Genomic DNA, 13,615 nt, shown 5'->3' with positions numbered 1-13,615 from the left:
ATCCTTAAAGCAACTACTTGGTTCTCTGTGCACACTTTCAGCAAGCATTACTAGCTGGACCACATCTCTAGGGCCAGGTTGGGGTTTGCCAGGGCTTGTCCTTCATGGATTCCTGGAAACTTCTGCAGACCACCACCCCACTCTCAGTGAGCTTTGGTACTCACCCACATGTAGAATATTGCAACATTGGAATAGATGGACACAGGAAAGTTGTGTAAAATCTTACCATAACCATAGATGCCCTTCTCTTCCATGTTGCAGTATTCCTGCCCTTCCTCCTTCCCCTCTTGTCAGGTTGCACTTGCTCTCCTTAGTGACACTGGACAGGCTATGCCCTACTAGGACTGGCTCCGACTGGGGCTTTCTCTGTTCTGCGGGCTGGTGCGTGCATACGTCACTTTTAAAGCCCACTTTCCTGCAGTCACGTCAGACGTCCGCTGCACCTAGAGGGACTGAAAAACTTTGGAATCCTGGCTGGATGAACTGGAAAGGAAAATGGGTAAACCCACATGTAGAGTACTGCAATATGGAAGAGAAGGACATCTATGGTTATGGTAACATTTTACACAACTTTCCTATCTGTTAACATTTTGGCTTCATTATTTGATCCTCCTCATAAAATACTTAAAACATCTGATCTGACCGCTTTAGATCCAAAACCTAGATTTGATAAATCTTCACGGATCCATTCACTTCACTTGTGCTGGATCTGATATCCACTCGGCGCCCACCTCAGTTTTTGGCATGGTCTCCTAAGCACCATTCAAGACTATCATCCACAGCCTTATCCATTTGATCTTCTAAGGACCTTACAGAAGCATATGTGAGCAGGATTATGAGGAAGTTCCTCAGGAGGCAGAAACAAATGGCAGTTTTCCTGGCTCCAACCTCATCTGATCCAGAGACTGTTGTCAGTACTACACCTCCAGTATTAGCTCCTACGATCTGACTTTTGGTTTCAGAGCCATCGGATCTGAAAGTCCTGGAGTCATCTGCCTTGGATCTGAAGATGTTCGCATCTTCGACTCCAGTGGTGTCTCAGAGTGCTCTGGCTCAGAGTACTTTGGAGTCATAGCATTGGTGCCAGCTCCAGGGTGTTGGAGTCAACCCCAAAGTTGTTGCAGCAGTTTCAGCCCCTCAGAGCTTCCGCACTGGACAGCTCAGTTGTAACTCCCTCCTCGAGTAGTTTGCCTTCGGGGCAAAGAGAACAGATGGTCAATAAGCCTGCCTTATTGAATCAAGTCAGTGTCATTTTCTCCAAGGCATTCTGCCTTTGAGGTAGTGGAAAGAGCTTTTTCTGTTCCCAGAGTTCAGACTTATTTTTCCCTGTTAAGCTTCGACTACCTAGTCCCATTCAATTCTGTGTCCAGAGGCTCAATCATCTGTTCCACTGGGGCAGCCTGTCCGAAGTAGTCTGCAAACCATTCAGCAGGGTATACTAATCACATGCAACAGTACTCCAGACCATTCCACCAAAGAAGTCTATAGGAAGAGGAAGTGCAAAAGGAGACACTTAGACACTCTGCAAGAGTCTGTCACAGAGGACACTGACTTTGGTGAAAGGGAAGGATCCCCCAGATCACCACCCTACGACGTCTTTTTTGGAGGCATCTTAGGATTCCTGAAACAAAGGGGGGGGGGTTGGTCCCCCAATAACCCTTCCCAAAAGGAGTCTGTGTTCCTGAAGGCCTTTGGCACTGGCCAGTCTACCTCTTGGTTGACTCCAACCATTGATGAGCTCATTGATTTGGTCTCTAAACAGGCATGGAAGGAGCTTGACATGAGTGATCCTATGCCTACGAGACCAGATAGAATCCTGGCACCACCTAAGGATAGAACATATTGGAGTTGCAGAGTACCTGTTGATGTAATGGTTGTAGCAGCGGCCACTAAGAAGGGACTAGCAGAACAAAGTGTTTGGTCTCTCTGCTGCAGAGATTGTAGGACTTTGTCAATGTAAATGCTCTGTAACAGCTATTCAACACACCCAGAAGAGGCTGAAATGTCCTGGACATAGTACTCATTAACATGGGAGTGCATTACACCCCAACCCCCCCCCCATGTGATGTCCTCCCTGTTAAGATTGGACTAGAAATGAGTCTTGTTTTGTTTGATACAATTGTTAAACCAGATTTTCCATCAAGCTCAAAAACTCGTGTGAGTTTTTCAAAGGCAACTTACTTCCTCCTAAGTGATGGTATAAGATGTTTCAAAGCCCCCTCGAACACAGATAAAATGAACTCCTATTCAAAGGTGTCCACCAATACCCTGCAACCACTTAAGCAGTTGTAGAGAATCGGTTACACCTGACTGGATTAAAACAGTGTCTTGCCAAAACAAATAAGACACCCTGGTGGACCCATAGTGTAAACAGGCTGTACAACAACAAAAAGAAAGTAATGCCCAAGAACGAGGGAATTGGCTCAGCAGAGGAAGAAATCCCTGTCTAGCTTTAACAAATTAGAGATCTTGTCAAGTCCTCCAAAGCTATTTACGAAGCAAAAATAGCGTTGTAAGGGTAATTACAATGCATTTTTTAACTATGTCCAAAATCTAAAAGGGAATATTCAGCTGTGCATTGAACTGGTTGTGAATGGTACCACCCATACTCAACCAGAGGTAATAGCCAACCTGTTAGCTGACAGATTTGGAGCAAACTTCACCCTCCCTTCACCTTCAGTCATCCCCCAAAGTACACCTGCCACCATTCCGCAGCCTTATCTCAAGAGCAAGTCATCTCGGCTCTCCAAGACCAAAAATACAGCATCAGTGGGACCAGACAACATCCCAGGTTGCCTCTTAAACAACTTAAAACATGACCTAGCAGACCCACTTGGATCCCTGTTTAACCACAGCCTGCAAATCGGATATGTTCCAGTGGAATGGATGACAGCAACAGTATCCCCTCTGCACAAAGGGAGACAGTCAGCCGACCCTGAGAATTGTAAGTCCATAAGCTTGACTAGCCTCATGTGCAAGACCGTGGAAATAATCATTATGGATCTTATAAACAAGGACATAAGTAATCTTCAAACTCTGGGCTCAACCCAGTTTGGATTCATTAAAGGTAGATCATGCCTGTTAAGCATGGTTTACTTCTTCAAGAAAGTCACCAAGGCCCTGCACGAGGGAAAGACAGTGGTGCATCTTAAGTAAAGGCATCATATTTAGATCTAAGGATGTTATAATTCCATTATATTTGGCCCAGTAGTTGAGTACAATGCTCCCTTTTGCATGTACATCACCAGGTGCTTGCAGCAATTGGAGACCGTTGATGTTTTTCACCAAGAAATTACAGGGTACACAAAATAAGTCTTGTGTGGAAGGACTGAAAACCCAGTCACTGTATTCAGTCTCCTACAGGTTGCTAAGGGGTGATTTGTGCCTGGCTTCCAGGGCAGTCTGACCTTCCCCTGATAGAAATGCTACACATTTGTAAATCAAACTGCACAAGAGTCATGCTATCCAGGGATCTTTATTTAGCCTCCGACATGAATGCTGGAGAAGAGAGGTGCATCTCCCAGAGATTGCCACTTCTCTGGAACAAGCTTTCAATTCACTTGAAACAGAGCCCCTCCCTGGCCCTCTTCAAATGCAGCCTGGATCAGTTGATAAGTGACCACAAATTTACTCCTGGGGTGGCAACAATGTCTCTCCTGGACAGAGGAAGTTTGTATTAACTACCATAGGCGCTTACCTTTGTGAATTTGACTCGCCTAACTGCTGACAATTGGGGCAGCCCAGAATAAATATGGCTAGGCTTGTAAGGGGTCTAGGGCTGTTAGCCTAGTAACCTTCTGTGAAGTTATAAAAATTAGTTTCTACAGTGGATCCATTCTAATCAAATGAAAAAAGGTTGTCCCTTTCTTCTCTCTCTACCCAAGGCCACAGTGACCATGGATGCGTCTCGGATCATCTTGGGGAGGACGTTCTACGGTACATGATCCCCCAAAGTGGCCAACACGCATGTCAGTGTCCTGGAAATGAGAGCTGTCCTCCTAGCATTGCAGGCCTTCCAAGACTTTCTCCCAGCTGGGAATATTGTGATTCAGACTGACACTGTCAGTAGTCCGGCTCATCAGCATACAGAGGAACCAGATGTTACTGTCTCTGTTGAGAAGCTGTGAGAGTACGACAATGGACAGTCTCATCCAGTTGCTTTCTGACAGCAGTGTACATCCCAGGAAGTCTGTCATAATTGTAGAGAAATTAAGCAGGTTTATTCTAATGCCTCCTGAGTGGTCTCTCAACATGAAGGTGGAGAGGATTTTCTGTTGATGGGGCCAGCCATGCTGTGATCCGTCTGCATCTCCCCTCAATAACAAGTGCAGCAGGTTCTTTGCCTGATCCCTTCAGTGGGGGAGTCCCTGAGAGACACCCTACTTCACATGTGGCCCTCCGGTCTCTCTATGCTTACCCCACAATATACCTCTCATTCCCAAATTTCTGCATCTCTCAATTTGAAGAGTACAGTTAACCTTATTGCACCTTGCTGGCTCCCCTTCAGAAGCTTGAAGTTTCAATATTTTGAACTTCAAAAGGCTGAGACCATAAGATCTAAGTTTTGAATGGAGATCTCTGTACAGCGCGGCTGGTATATTTACAGTTTTCATCACTATAGTGGGATCTGAGTTGGTATATTTAGCAGGCAGGGGGGTGCATGGGGGCTTGCCCCCCTGCAAAATTGTTAAACAACTTAATTTTTTTTAATTAGGTTTTCATAGTTTTAAAACTTCAATCTTATGGTCTCGGCAGTTTTGAAACTTCGAGCTTCTGAAGCAGATTCATATATGTCTATGTATATGTGTGTGTCTGTCTGTGTAATTTATTTATTTTTGTTATATTTGTATACCAAGGAAGTAGCTCCAGCCACCAAACTAAACAAACAATGGCTGCAAATTGTCCCAAAATGGAATCACTGAGGAATAAAACAAACATCTTTGAAAGGCTTGCCAAACAGTGCATATATACAGTCAACTTAATCTCGTAAAATACCATATTTTATTCAGTAAGATAAAAATTCCTGAAACTGTAAAGGTTTAGCGCTTTCATCAATGTAACTCGCAACTGACATCATCGGAACCAAATACATATATGTATGTGCATGTATAAATATGTATGTAAATGTGTGTGTGTATATATAGTATGGGTATTTGAATAGTTGATGGTCCAACCTGAGGAAGGACAGTGAACTTTGAGGATAACATTATTGATAAAGCAAGGATTGAAGAAAAACAAGGGTGAGTAGTGATATTAAAATAATTTTGTGTTAATCAGATAGGCTTGACTGGCCCAGAGTCCTTTTATATGGGAAACCTGTGTAGAAAAAAATGAGATCCAACTTTCAAAAAGTACAATGCACTCTGTTAACTTTAATATGCTTTATCAAGTTATATTTATAAAATGCATTGGATTAATAGTGTGTATTTATTGTCCTTTTGCAGAATAAAGCTTTTGTAAAGGAGTGACTTTTTTCAGTCAATAGTTACAGACTGAATTGAGCTAAATACTGTACTATAAAGTAGAAGTATTTGGTTTTACAAAAAGTAGCTTTACATGCATGTTGCCTGTACATTTTTCAGCTGCTAACGGAACTTGGTAAGTTTTCTTTGAGGATTACAGAGGAAGCTCTACCCCACCCACGCCATCCCCCTCCGAGCTGTTGCATCAGCTTGGCTGAATCTGAAAGATCGTTTTCTGTTATGCACTGTTTGACGGTGCATAGTACAATTCTGTAGTTAATGTACTGGTGGTGATAGTGTTCTTGTCCTGACAATTCTTGTTTTCTTTTTTAGGATGCCCATGAATTCCTCAGTCAGTGTTTGGACCAGCTAAAGGAAGATATGGAAAAATTAAATAAAACCTGGCGTTTAGAGCCTCTGCCGGGTGAAGAGAACTCTGGGGGGCAGACACTAGAGGATCCTGCTTCTGCCAGACTTTATACCTGTCCTGTTGTCTCGAACCTGGAGTTTGAAGTGCAGCACTCAATCACCTGTAAGATGTAAGAACTCTGACCTTCATAGCATCATTCTATTCTTTAATATAAAACTGTAGCAACACAATGTACAAAGGCTGACTGCCAATTTCTAATCATTCTTAAAAAATGAACTAGATAGCAGTACAGCTAATTTATGTGAGGCAGGTAGCCTACTCTCCATCACAGAAGAGCTAAGGATTCTTGTTTAAGAGAGTGTAGGAAAGAAAAGACAAAGTAATGTCATAGAATATGGAGTTGCTTTTAGCCTGCAAAGAGGTTAGTGGCTGGACTGAATTCTGTCATTCCTTTTCAAGAAAAGCAACATCATTCATTGTCAGCATGATTAACACATAAGGATACAAATTACTTGGTCTTGTCTTGGATGGAATATATGCTCATTTTAAATTTCACCTTTTCCCTGAAAATTGCACTGTTTAGAATGAGATGCGTTTCCATGGTTTACTATCATATTTTCAAATTGAACTCTGTCGACTGCACTTTTGTTGAATATGGAAATTCGAAAACGGTAATGTCTAACACCAAAAGCCAACCTAGGAACAGTTTTAACATGGGTCGAGATAGATGTTCACAGCTATTGCTGAACTACAAACCTCTCCCCTATCTCGACCCATGGTAAACCCGTTCCTAGGTTGGCTTTTGGTGTTCGACATTACCGTTTTCGAATTTCCATGTTCGACAAAAGTGCAGTCGACGGAGTTCAATTTGAAAATATGATAGTAAACCGTTCCCAAAGTTCCTGTTCTGTTTGAACTACATATTTTAAGAACAAGATTAATGAAATTTTGTCTGACTTGAAATATGTAGTTTTTGAGAAATTGTGTATTCTCTCGTAGTCCAGAAGGGGATGGTCCAGTATGGCAAGCCCAGCCACAAATGAGAGAAGGAGCAACTCATGTTTAAAATTATTATTTTTAATGTCTTTCATCTTTCATGCTTCATAATCACTCATTTAAAAGTATTCAAGCATAACATCAGCAATACGAAACAGTAAGTGAAATGTAGAAATTCATGCTGTAATAAAAATATATTTGTGCTGTGCAGAACTATAAGAAAGGGGGTAGGCAAAGGTGAATTTTCCAAGTTGGATTAAATACTCCGCAGAGACTTTGTTTTGTGGGGTGAGGCAGAAAATTCTAAAAAGCTGTTTACCCATATAATGGTTCCTTTAATAATTCTAACTTTGAGTCTGTAGTAGTCCCTGAATAGAATGTATTAGGTGGTCTCTGTTGATTCACTTACTACATAAACTTCACCTTTCATATTAATTGACATTACAGTTTAATCTACAGGTTTGTTGTATGAATGCCAGTCTAACATTTTGTGTCTTTGTGTTGCAACCTTTACATTGGGGTGACATCCAATTGTTTTGACAACACTTGGTATTTAGAGCTGCACTGTGGTTTCTTTGGCTGATCACAGTGCCTAAGGGTGAACGTTTTTTCCTTTTCCATTTTTGTCCATGTATCTGGGCTGCATTTCAACTTACACGTACTTGGGGTGATTTCTTAAAGGAGAACCGCACCCACAGACTGAAAAAACGTGTATTTCATCAAGTTTTGATATTTCCTATATTTTAGCAGCACTCGACCATTTACAGTTTTTTTTTTTTTTTTAATTTTTATATGTAATTTTATACTCTTGCCACATGGGGGCTAGCATGTTGAAATTGTTTCTAAGTTTTACTAAGCCTCCTGCTATCCCACAATGCAGTGTTTGTCTCAAAACCATGACATCATGCAGGCGTCTCTGTTCCACAGTTGCTGTCACAGTATTCCCTTAGCATGCATCCACTCTGTTGCTTTAATCACAAACTTTTTACAAAACAATGGTTGCTTTTCAGTGGCTAATACCACAAGCAGCTGAAATTCCAAAGAACAGACTTTCAAAGTTTTTTTTACTGCAGCTTCTTGTTAGACTTGCTAATTCCTTGGCTTGTAGTTCTTTTATTCACCTCCCCTCCCCCTTCACACCACCTCCCTAGCTGTCAGAGAACTGTAGGTAATTTGAGCTGCTTATGGCTGTGATTGACATTTCACAGCAGGAGTCTTGAGTAATGGCCTGCTGACCTCTTCCAGTCTTACTCTGTGGGACATTTTTTAGCTGCACCACAGGCTGTCAAATTACCATCCATGCTCAATAGCACTTCAGGAGGCACTGTTTTGCAAGCCTTTTGATCTCCCATTCTGAGGCCTTCCTGTTGCCTGTAGGTACCAAACATTTTGACTGCTGCGGTGGAAAGAAAAAGAGGACAGTTCTAGGACATTACACTTTTCTTTTGCATTAATCAGTATTAAACACCATGTTACTTTCAGGATTTTGAAAAATGCACACTGCTGCACCAAAATGTAATTGAAGTTAATTTGTCCACAGCAGGATTATAAAGCAGGTCTCATTTTTGCTGTACTGTAAATTCCTTAATTGCTTGTACGTAAAACACTGCATTTGGACATAAAGCATATAGTCTGTGAAGACAAGTGCATATAAAAGCTCCACAATCCCAATCCTAAATTAGACACTTGTCAAGACTGTTACACCTCAGTTTACCAGTGAGCATTCAGTGTGTCACTACACATTTGTGTTTCCTCCCATTCATTATAACAAATTAGCTATGTCTACTCTGTACATTTCTCCTTAAAAATATACCCGGCACATCTGCTTAGTAAGTCTGTCAAATACTGTTGGACCTTTACCCTTTCCTTTTGTAACATTCCATTCACCACCATGGGTGCTGTCTGATGCTTCCAGGTCAGTTATTGTCAAGAATGCTTAATAAAAAGGCCATCAAGATAAATACCTGTCATACAGTGGCCACTGCATGTACAGACTTTGTCCATACTTTACTCTCTCAGACAAAACACAATACTTATTCACTTTCTCACAATACAGCATTACACACAGCAGTCAATTTTTACTCAGTTCACTGCCACTATAATAACCAAGCCCTGACATGGAAGGGCATTGTCCACAGATGTGGTACTTCTGGTCACAATTCATTCCTCGCCTTGCTTCAGTAAACTGTATTTATTCAAATCCTGCAATATTTTATCACTATAACCCTGTCATGAAAAGTTCCTTTACATTACTATAGTGTCACAGGCCTCTTCACAAATACCAGCCCAATTACGTACATTCATTTTCACGCACCTTAACATGCTTCACCAAAGCATGGGACTATGTACTTGCAACCCATACCAACGCTTCACCCAGCTGGCAAATGCCTCTACAAAACTGTTGTTCACTAACTTATTTTTTTAGTTGCTGCAGACCATCTCTGGTGTCAGACTTTCTCACTATACCAAATATGTTTGTACACACCGTCGCCTACATAAATCACCCTACTTATTGGATTGTTTGGCAATCCTCACATATTGTAATGAGTGTAGTACACCACCAACCATTGGCTTTATAATCACCATGCTTACATTTCATCTACAGAAACTCTTCCAGACTACATCACAAACCTTGACTGACATTTTGAAGATTACCATTTAGCCTCTGAACCTGCATCTACAAACACTTTGTCTTCGAAATCCAAAGCATTACTTTTGAAGGATAAACACCATTACCTTTTTGCCAACTCATATCAATGTCCTGTTGTGTTTTTAAATTGTTGGTGTTACTGGGCCTGCTTACTGACCATGCGACTTCACAAGTTCCTTCGCCCAGCTGACTTCATAAGTTCCTTCACGGTCAGTTGTACCTTAAGCTGAATATCTTGGTCATTCCACCTTGCACATTACATCTTGAATTATGGTTACACACACAAGTTGTGTCTTTCGGCTTTTCCTGGTTAGGGGTTGCCACAGCGGAACTCCGGTCCGCTAAGGATTGGCCGAAGATTTTTACGTGCCGAGTTGCCAGCCCTGACGCACAACCTTCAACGAAGGTACGCCCCTTCACGAATGTCTCTACATGGAAGACGCTTTACCTGAGAATTGAACGGGACAACGTTGGGCTGTCAGGCGACAATGCTACCGCAGCACCACCACTGGAGTACTGTAGTTGCACATAAGTAGAGCCAAATATTTTAGCCAGACAATTACAAATCAGTTGTAGCGAGTCCGCTCTCAATTCCTTACAATTTATAGCACATTTGCTACTTACTGTATGCATCCATCTAATGGCTTATATTACAGTGAAACTAAAAGTCCTGTGTGAGGAATACCTCATACCACTGCGACATTAAGAGTGCAGCCACACAGTTCTACTCAGCTACGCGCATAAGAGTGTTATAAAAAGATTGTACCCCTTACCTTCTCCTTCAAGTGCCAGAGTTGTAGTCATTCTTTCCAGGACGTGACCAAGTGTTTCAAGCTAGTCCACTACATCACAGTTCGTTAGCATCAGTCATCCATTTTTAAGATGTTGAAAAGCTCGCCACTGTCCGATTCAGTCTCCTCAAGCTGTCACTCATACCTAGTCATAAAAAGTTAAGTGCACTTCAAAAAAACATTACTCAACTTTTAATTATGCACCAATCCATGCAGACCAATACTTACCCACTCATTAGGCATCCACACATGCTGGCTTTTGGTTACAAAGTGCAAATGTTCTTTACCAACATTGCACCATTGTGACAAGCCTCTGTACCACTTCACGGTAGCCAGCATCACAGAGGTCCACTAACACCACAACACTACTTTCAGCTGCAGCCCTAGCCACAGTCCTCTCAAAACTCTCAGAACACACCTGCAGGTAATCGGCCTTCCACAATCACCAGCTGGAGTCAAGCACCATACTCAAACTATTCATTACCATTACAGAAATACTTGCAGTCTGCAGCTGCAACAAACATAGCAAGTCCAGAGATCTACATAGTGTTTCAACATTCACACAACACCCACAAATATTCTCACTACTCAGTTAAGTTATCCTCCATCACTGGATGTTACATTGAACACTAGCTAAATTTAACATTGCATTACCAGGAATTACGAATTTCTCTTCTGGCTGTAACAATACTTTTCCCAGGACACCGGTGTCACTGTGTTTACAGTTGCAAAACTGGCTTGTATTGCTTGCTACAGGCTCGGAAACACATCACTGGCTGTTGCTTATTTGCAAGCTCTGTATCCAAGCCAGTTTCATAACCAGTCTCCACACACAATAGCTATCTCTTTGTCTGTGTTCCACAAGTTAAACTCTCTATTGCTCACCAGTTACCATACAACAAGTGCAGTTACCATACAAGTGCAAAGTACCTCTGTGTATACTGCTCTCATTTACCTAGATAAAAAGGTTGCATACATTTAAAATTATCGCTAAACAAGTACAGTCTTGCACGTGACTGACTGTGCATTACATTTACATGCGCAAAGTCCGTCTTTGAAACTGTCTCCAAACCAGTCCTCCACCATGTATCTGACAGTAGCAGATTGTACCTGTGGGCTGTTCACTGAACATGTGCTCCTGTTGCACCTTTTTTGGGACAGCCATACATGTATTACTTCTGACACCTTCCGGATTACATTACATGATCTATTCTAAGATATATTCCTGCTTATACTGGTTTGAGATCCACACTATACTACTCTGGTGGTGGACATGGCTGCAATGTAGGAATTGAGCGGTGGTCTTCCTAAAGCAGTGAGGGATATCACCAATTGTGACTCTATCATGCCAGACTGCAGTGTAATGATATGACAGTATTCATAATGTATGACTATGCATCACATTAGGGTGTTTGATCGTGAGGAAAAACCGTGCAGACAGCTGTTGCAGGACCTACTGGAGAAAGCAGCAGAACATGACTTGATCTATAATGGATGACTTGAATGCCAATATCAGGGCACACTGAACAGGATTTGACCACTGCCTGAGTACACATGGGTGGCTCAACAGGAAGGAGAAGCCATTCCATACTTTTGTATGCCAAATGCCTTGACAGCAGCCAAGCCATGATTTACAAACTCAGCTAGACTTATTCCTAGTATGGAAGAAGCACTAGGGTAGAATTCATGACTCCAAATTCATCCCAAAGTGAACAGCCGGCCCACAGCACGAGCCAATAACTTGCCAATAAAGTACTGAAGTCAGTAGACAAAAGCAAAGATGACTCCCACAACTGCAGGAGTTAGAGGCATCAAACTACGACCACATTGCATGCCAGTACTGGAGACTGTGTTTGTTTGATGGGAGATTAACAATTCTTCAGATAAGGATGAAGCATGACTGGCACAATGTTTGCAGTGATGCACATATTTGAGACGAAGCTGGAAAGTAGGACAGACTCCAAATGGGCATTCTTTAACTTGCAAAAATGCTTATGACAGTGTCGCAAGCAACCACTGTTCTCACTGCTGCTCATACTGGTCATGGACAGTAGCCTTCAGGTTGCAGGGGACAGATCGACCAAGCTGCTGTAAACAGACAATATGGCAGTACAGGCAGACTGAGCTTGAACTTCAGCAAAGGACAGCATAATGGACCGTAAATTTCTAGTCACATTGGTGGTAATGGAAGGTAATTGTATGTAATGTGAATTTGTGAGTACAGATAGGTTATATGGTGCAACAGGTAAACTGAATCGGGTATCAGGGCGGGGTGGTTCAGGATAAGGGTCTTTTGAAGATGTCAAAGCTATAACCAGAGGAAGCCGCAGCCGACTGTTATACATTACCCGGTTTAGGCAATGACAGAAGAATGCCAAAATATATGAATGTTAAGGTGTACAACACACTGGTGCAACCTTTACTACTGTATGGTACAGACCCCTGGGCAGTATAGGCTGAACAGGTGAATAAGCTACAGTTGACGAAAATGAATCGACTGACAAAGGTGCTAGGGTGCACACTGTCACAGGACAAGGAGTGAGGACATAACAGCAGAACCCCAAGTAGCTCCAATTACAGAAAATATCAGACATCACCTCAGAGTGGTTTGATCACCTGTGTTGAAAAGCAGACAATATGGTACGCTGGATTTGGCAGTGAAGTATATGGTAAGACATTTTGCCAAAGAGCTGTGACTGTCACGCATGGGTGTTCATGGAAGCAGCAGTGCATTTAAATCAATTAAAATCAAGGAGTTGGTGACAGCAAACATGATACCCATCAGGTAGAACATAAGGGAAAAAAGTTCTGGCTGTTGATGAAGCATCTGTTACAATGGGTTTTATCTTTCTCCTTTTAAACATTCTTTGATTAAACAAGGACAAAAACAGCAGCAGCCATGAAAGCTAAACATCCCTAGGTACAAACTTTTCATCATGAAATACCACTGCTATTAGCTTTCAGTCACCAAAACCGGTCAGTTAGCAAAAAAACGACAAATACTTAATATCTCCATCCACATCATGCAGCAAACTCGGACATGTATAATAAAAATGTTGTTCAGATTATTGCATCATGTATACAGTTCTTTGCTACCTGTAAGCACAGTTCTGGTTTACATTAAATATAGAATTTACACTTGCTAGATTACAAAAAGGAAAACTATTACTATTTCAATACAGAATTGTGGCAAACTGTCAACAGCTTCATAGCTACTACACCTCCTACAACGGAGATTAGGACTGATGCATCAACCCCCTTTACAATAACAGTACAGTTTCAGCAATCCATCTACATACTGTGTGAGCTAAAATCCACATCCTTCATGAAAAACAACTATAGTACC

The 13,615-nt window shown here is 41.8% G+C and overlaps 1 protein-coding gene across 1 annotated transcript in view; it reads left to right on the top strand.

Annotated features, from left to right (window-relative positions):
• The window catches only part of USP37 (ubiquitin specific peptidase 37), a gene marked incomplete in the record, with an annotated part of 1,580,672 nt that overhangs the window by 772,043 nt on the left and 795,014 nt on the right, over positions 1-13,615 (top strand). Inside the window, 1 exon segment of the mRNA XM_044075237.1 lies at positions 5,796-6,001. Within this exon segment, the coding sequence (XP_043931172.1) occupies positions 5,796-6,001 (206 nt within the window).

The sequence above is a fragment of the Protopterus annectens genome, chromosome 6.part0 (assembly GCF_019279795.1).
Source record: "Protopterus annectens isolate FY-2018-M chromosome 6.part0, PAN1.0, whole genome shotgun sequence".
Classification (NCBI taxonomy): domain Eukaryota; kingdom Metazoa; phylum Chordata; order Ceratodontiformes; family Protopteridae; genus Protopterus; species Protopterus annectens.
Note: the sequence above shows the minus strand (reverse complement) of the source record. Positions and strands in the feature narration are given on the sequence as shown.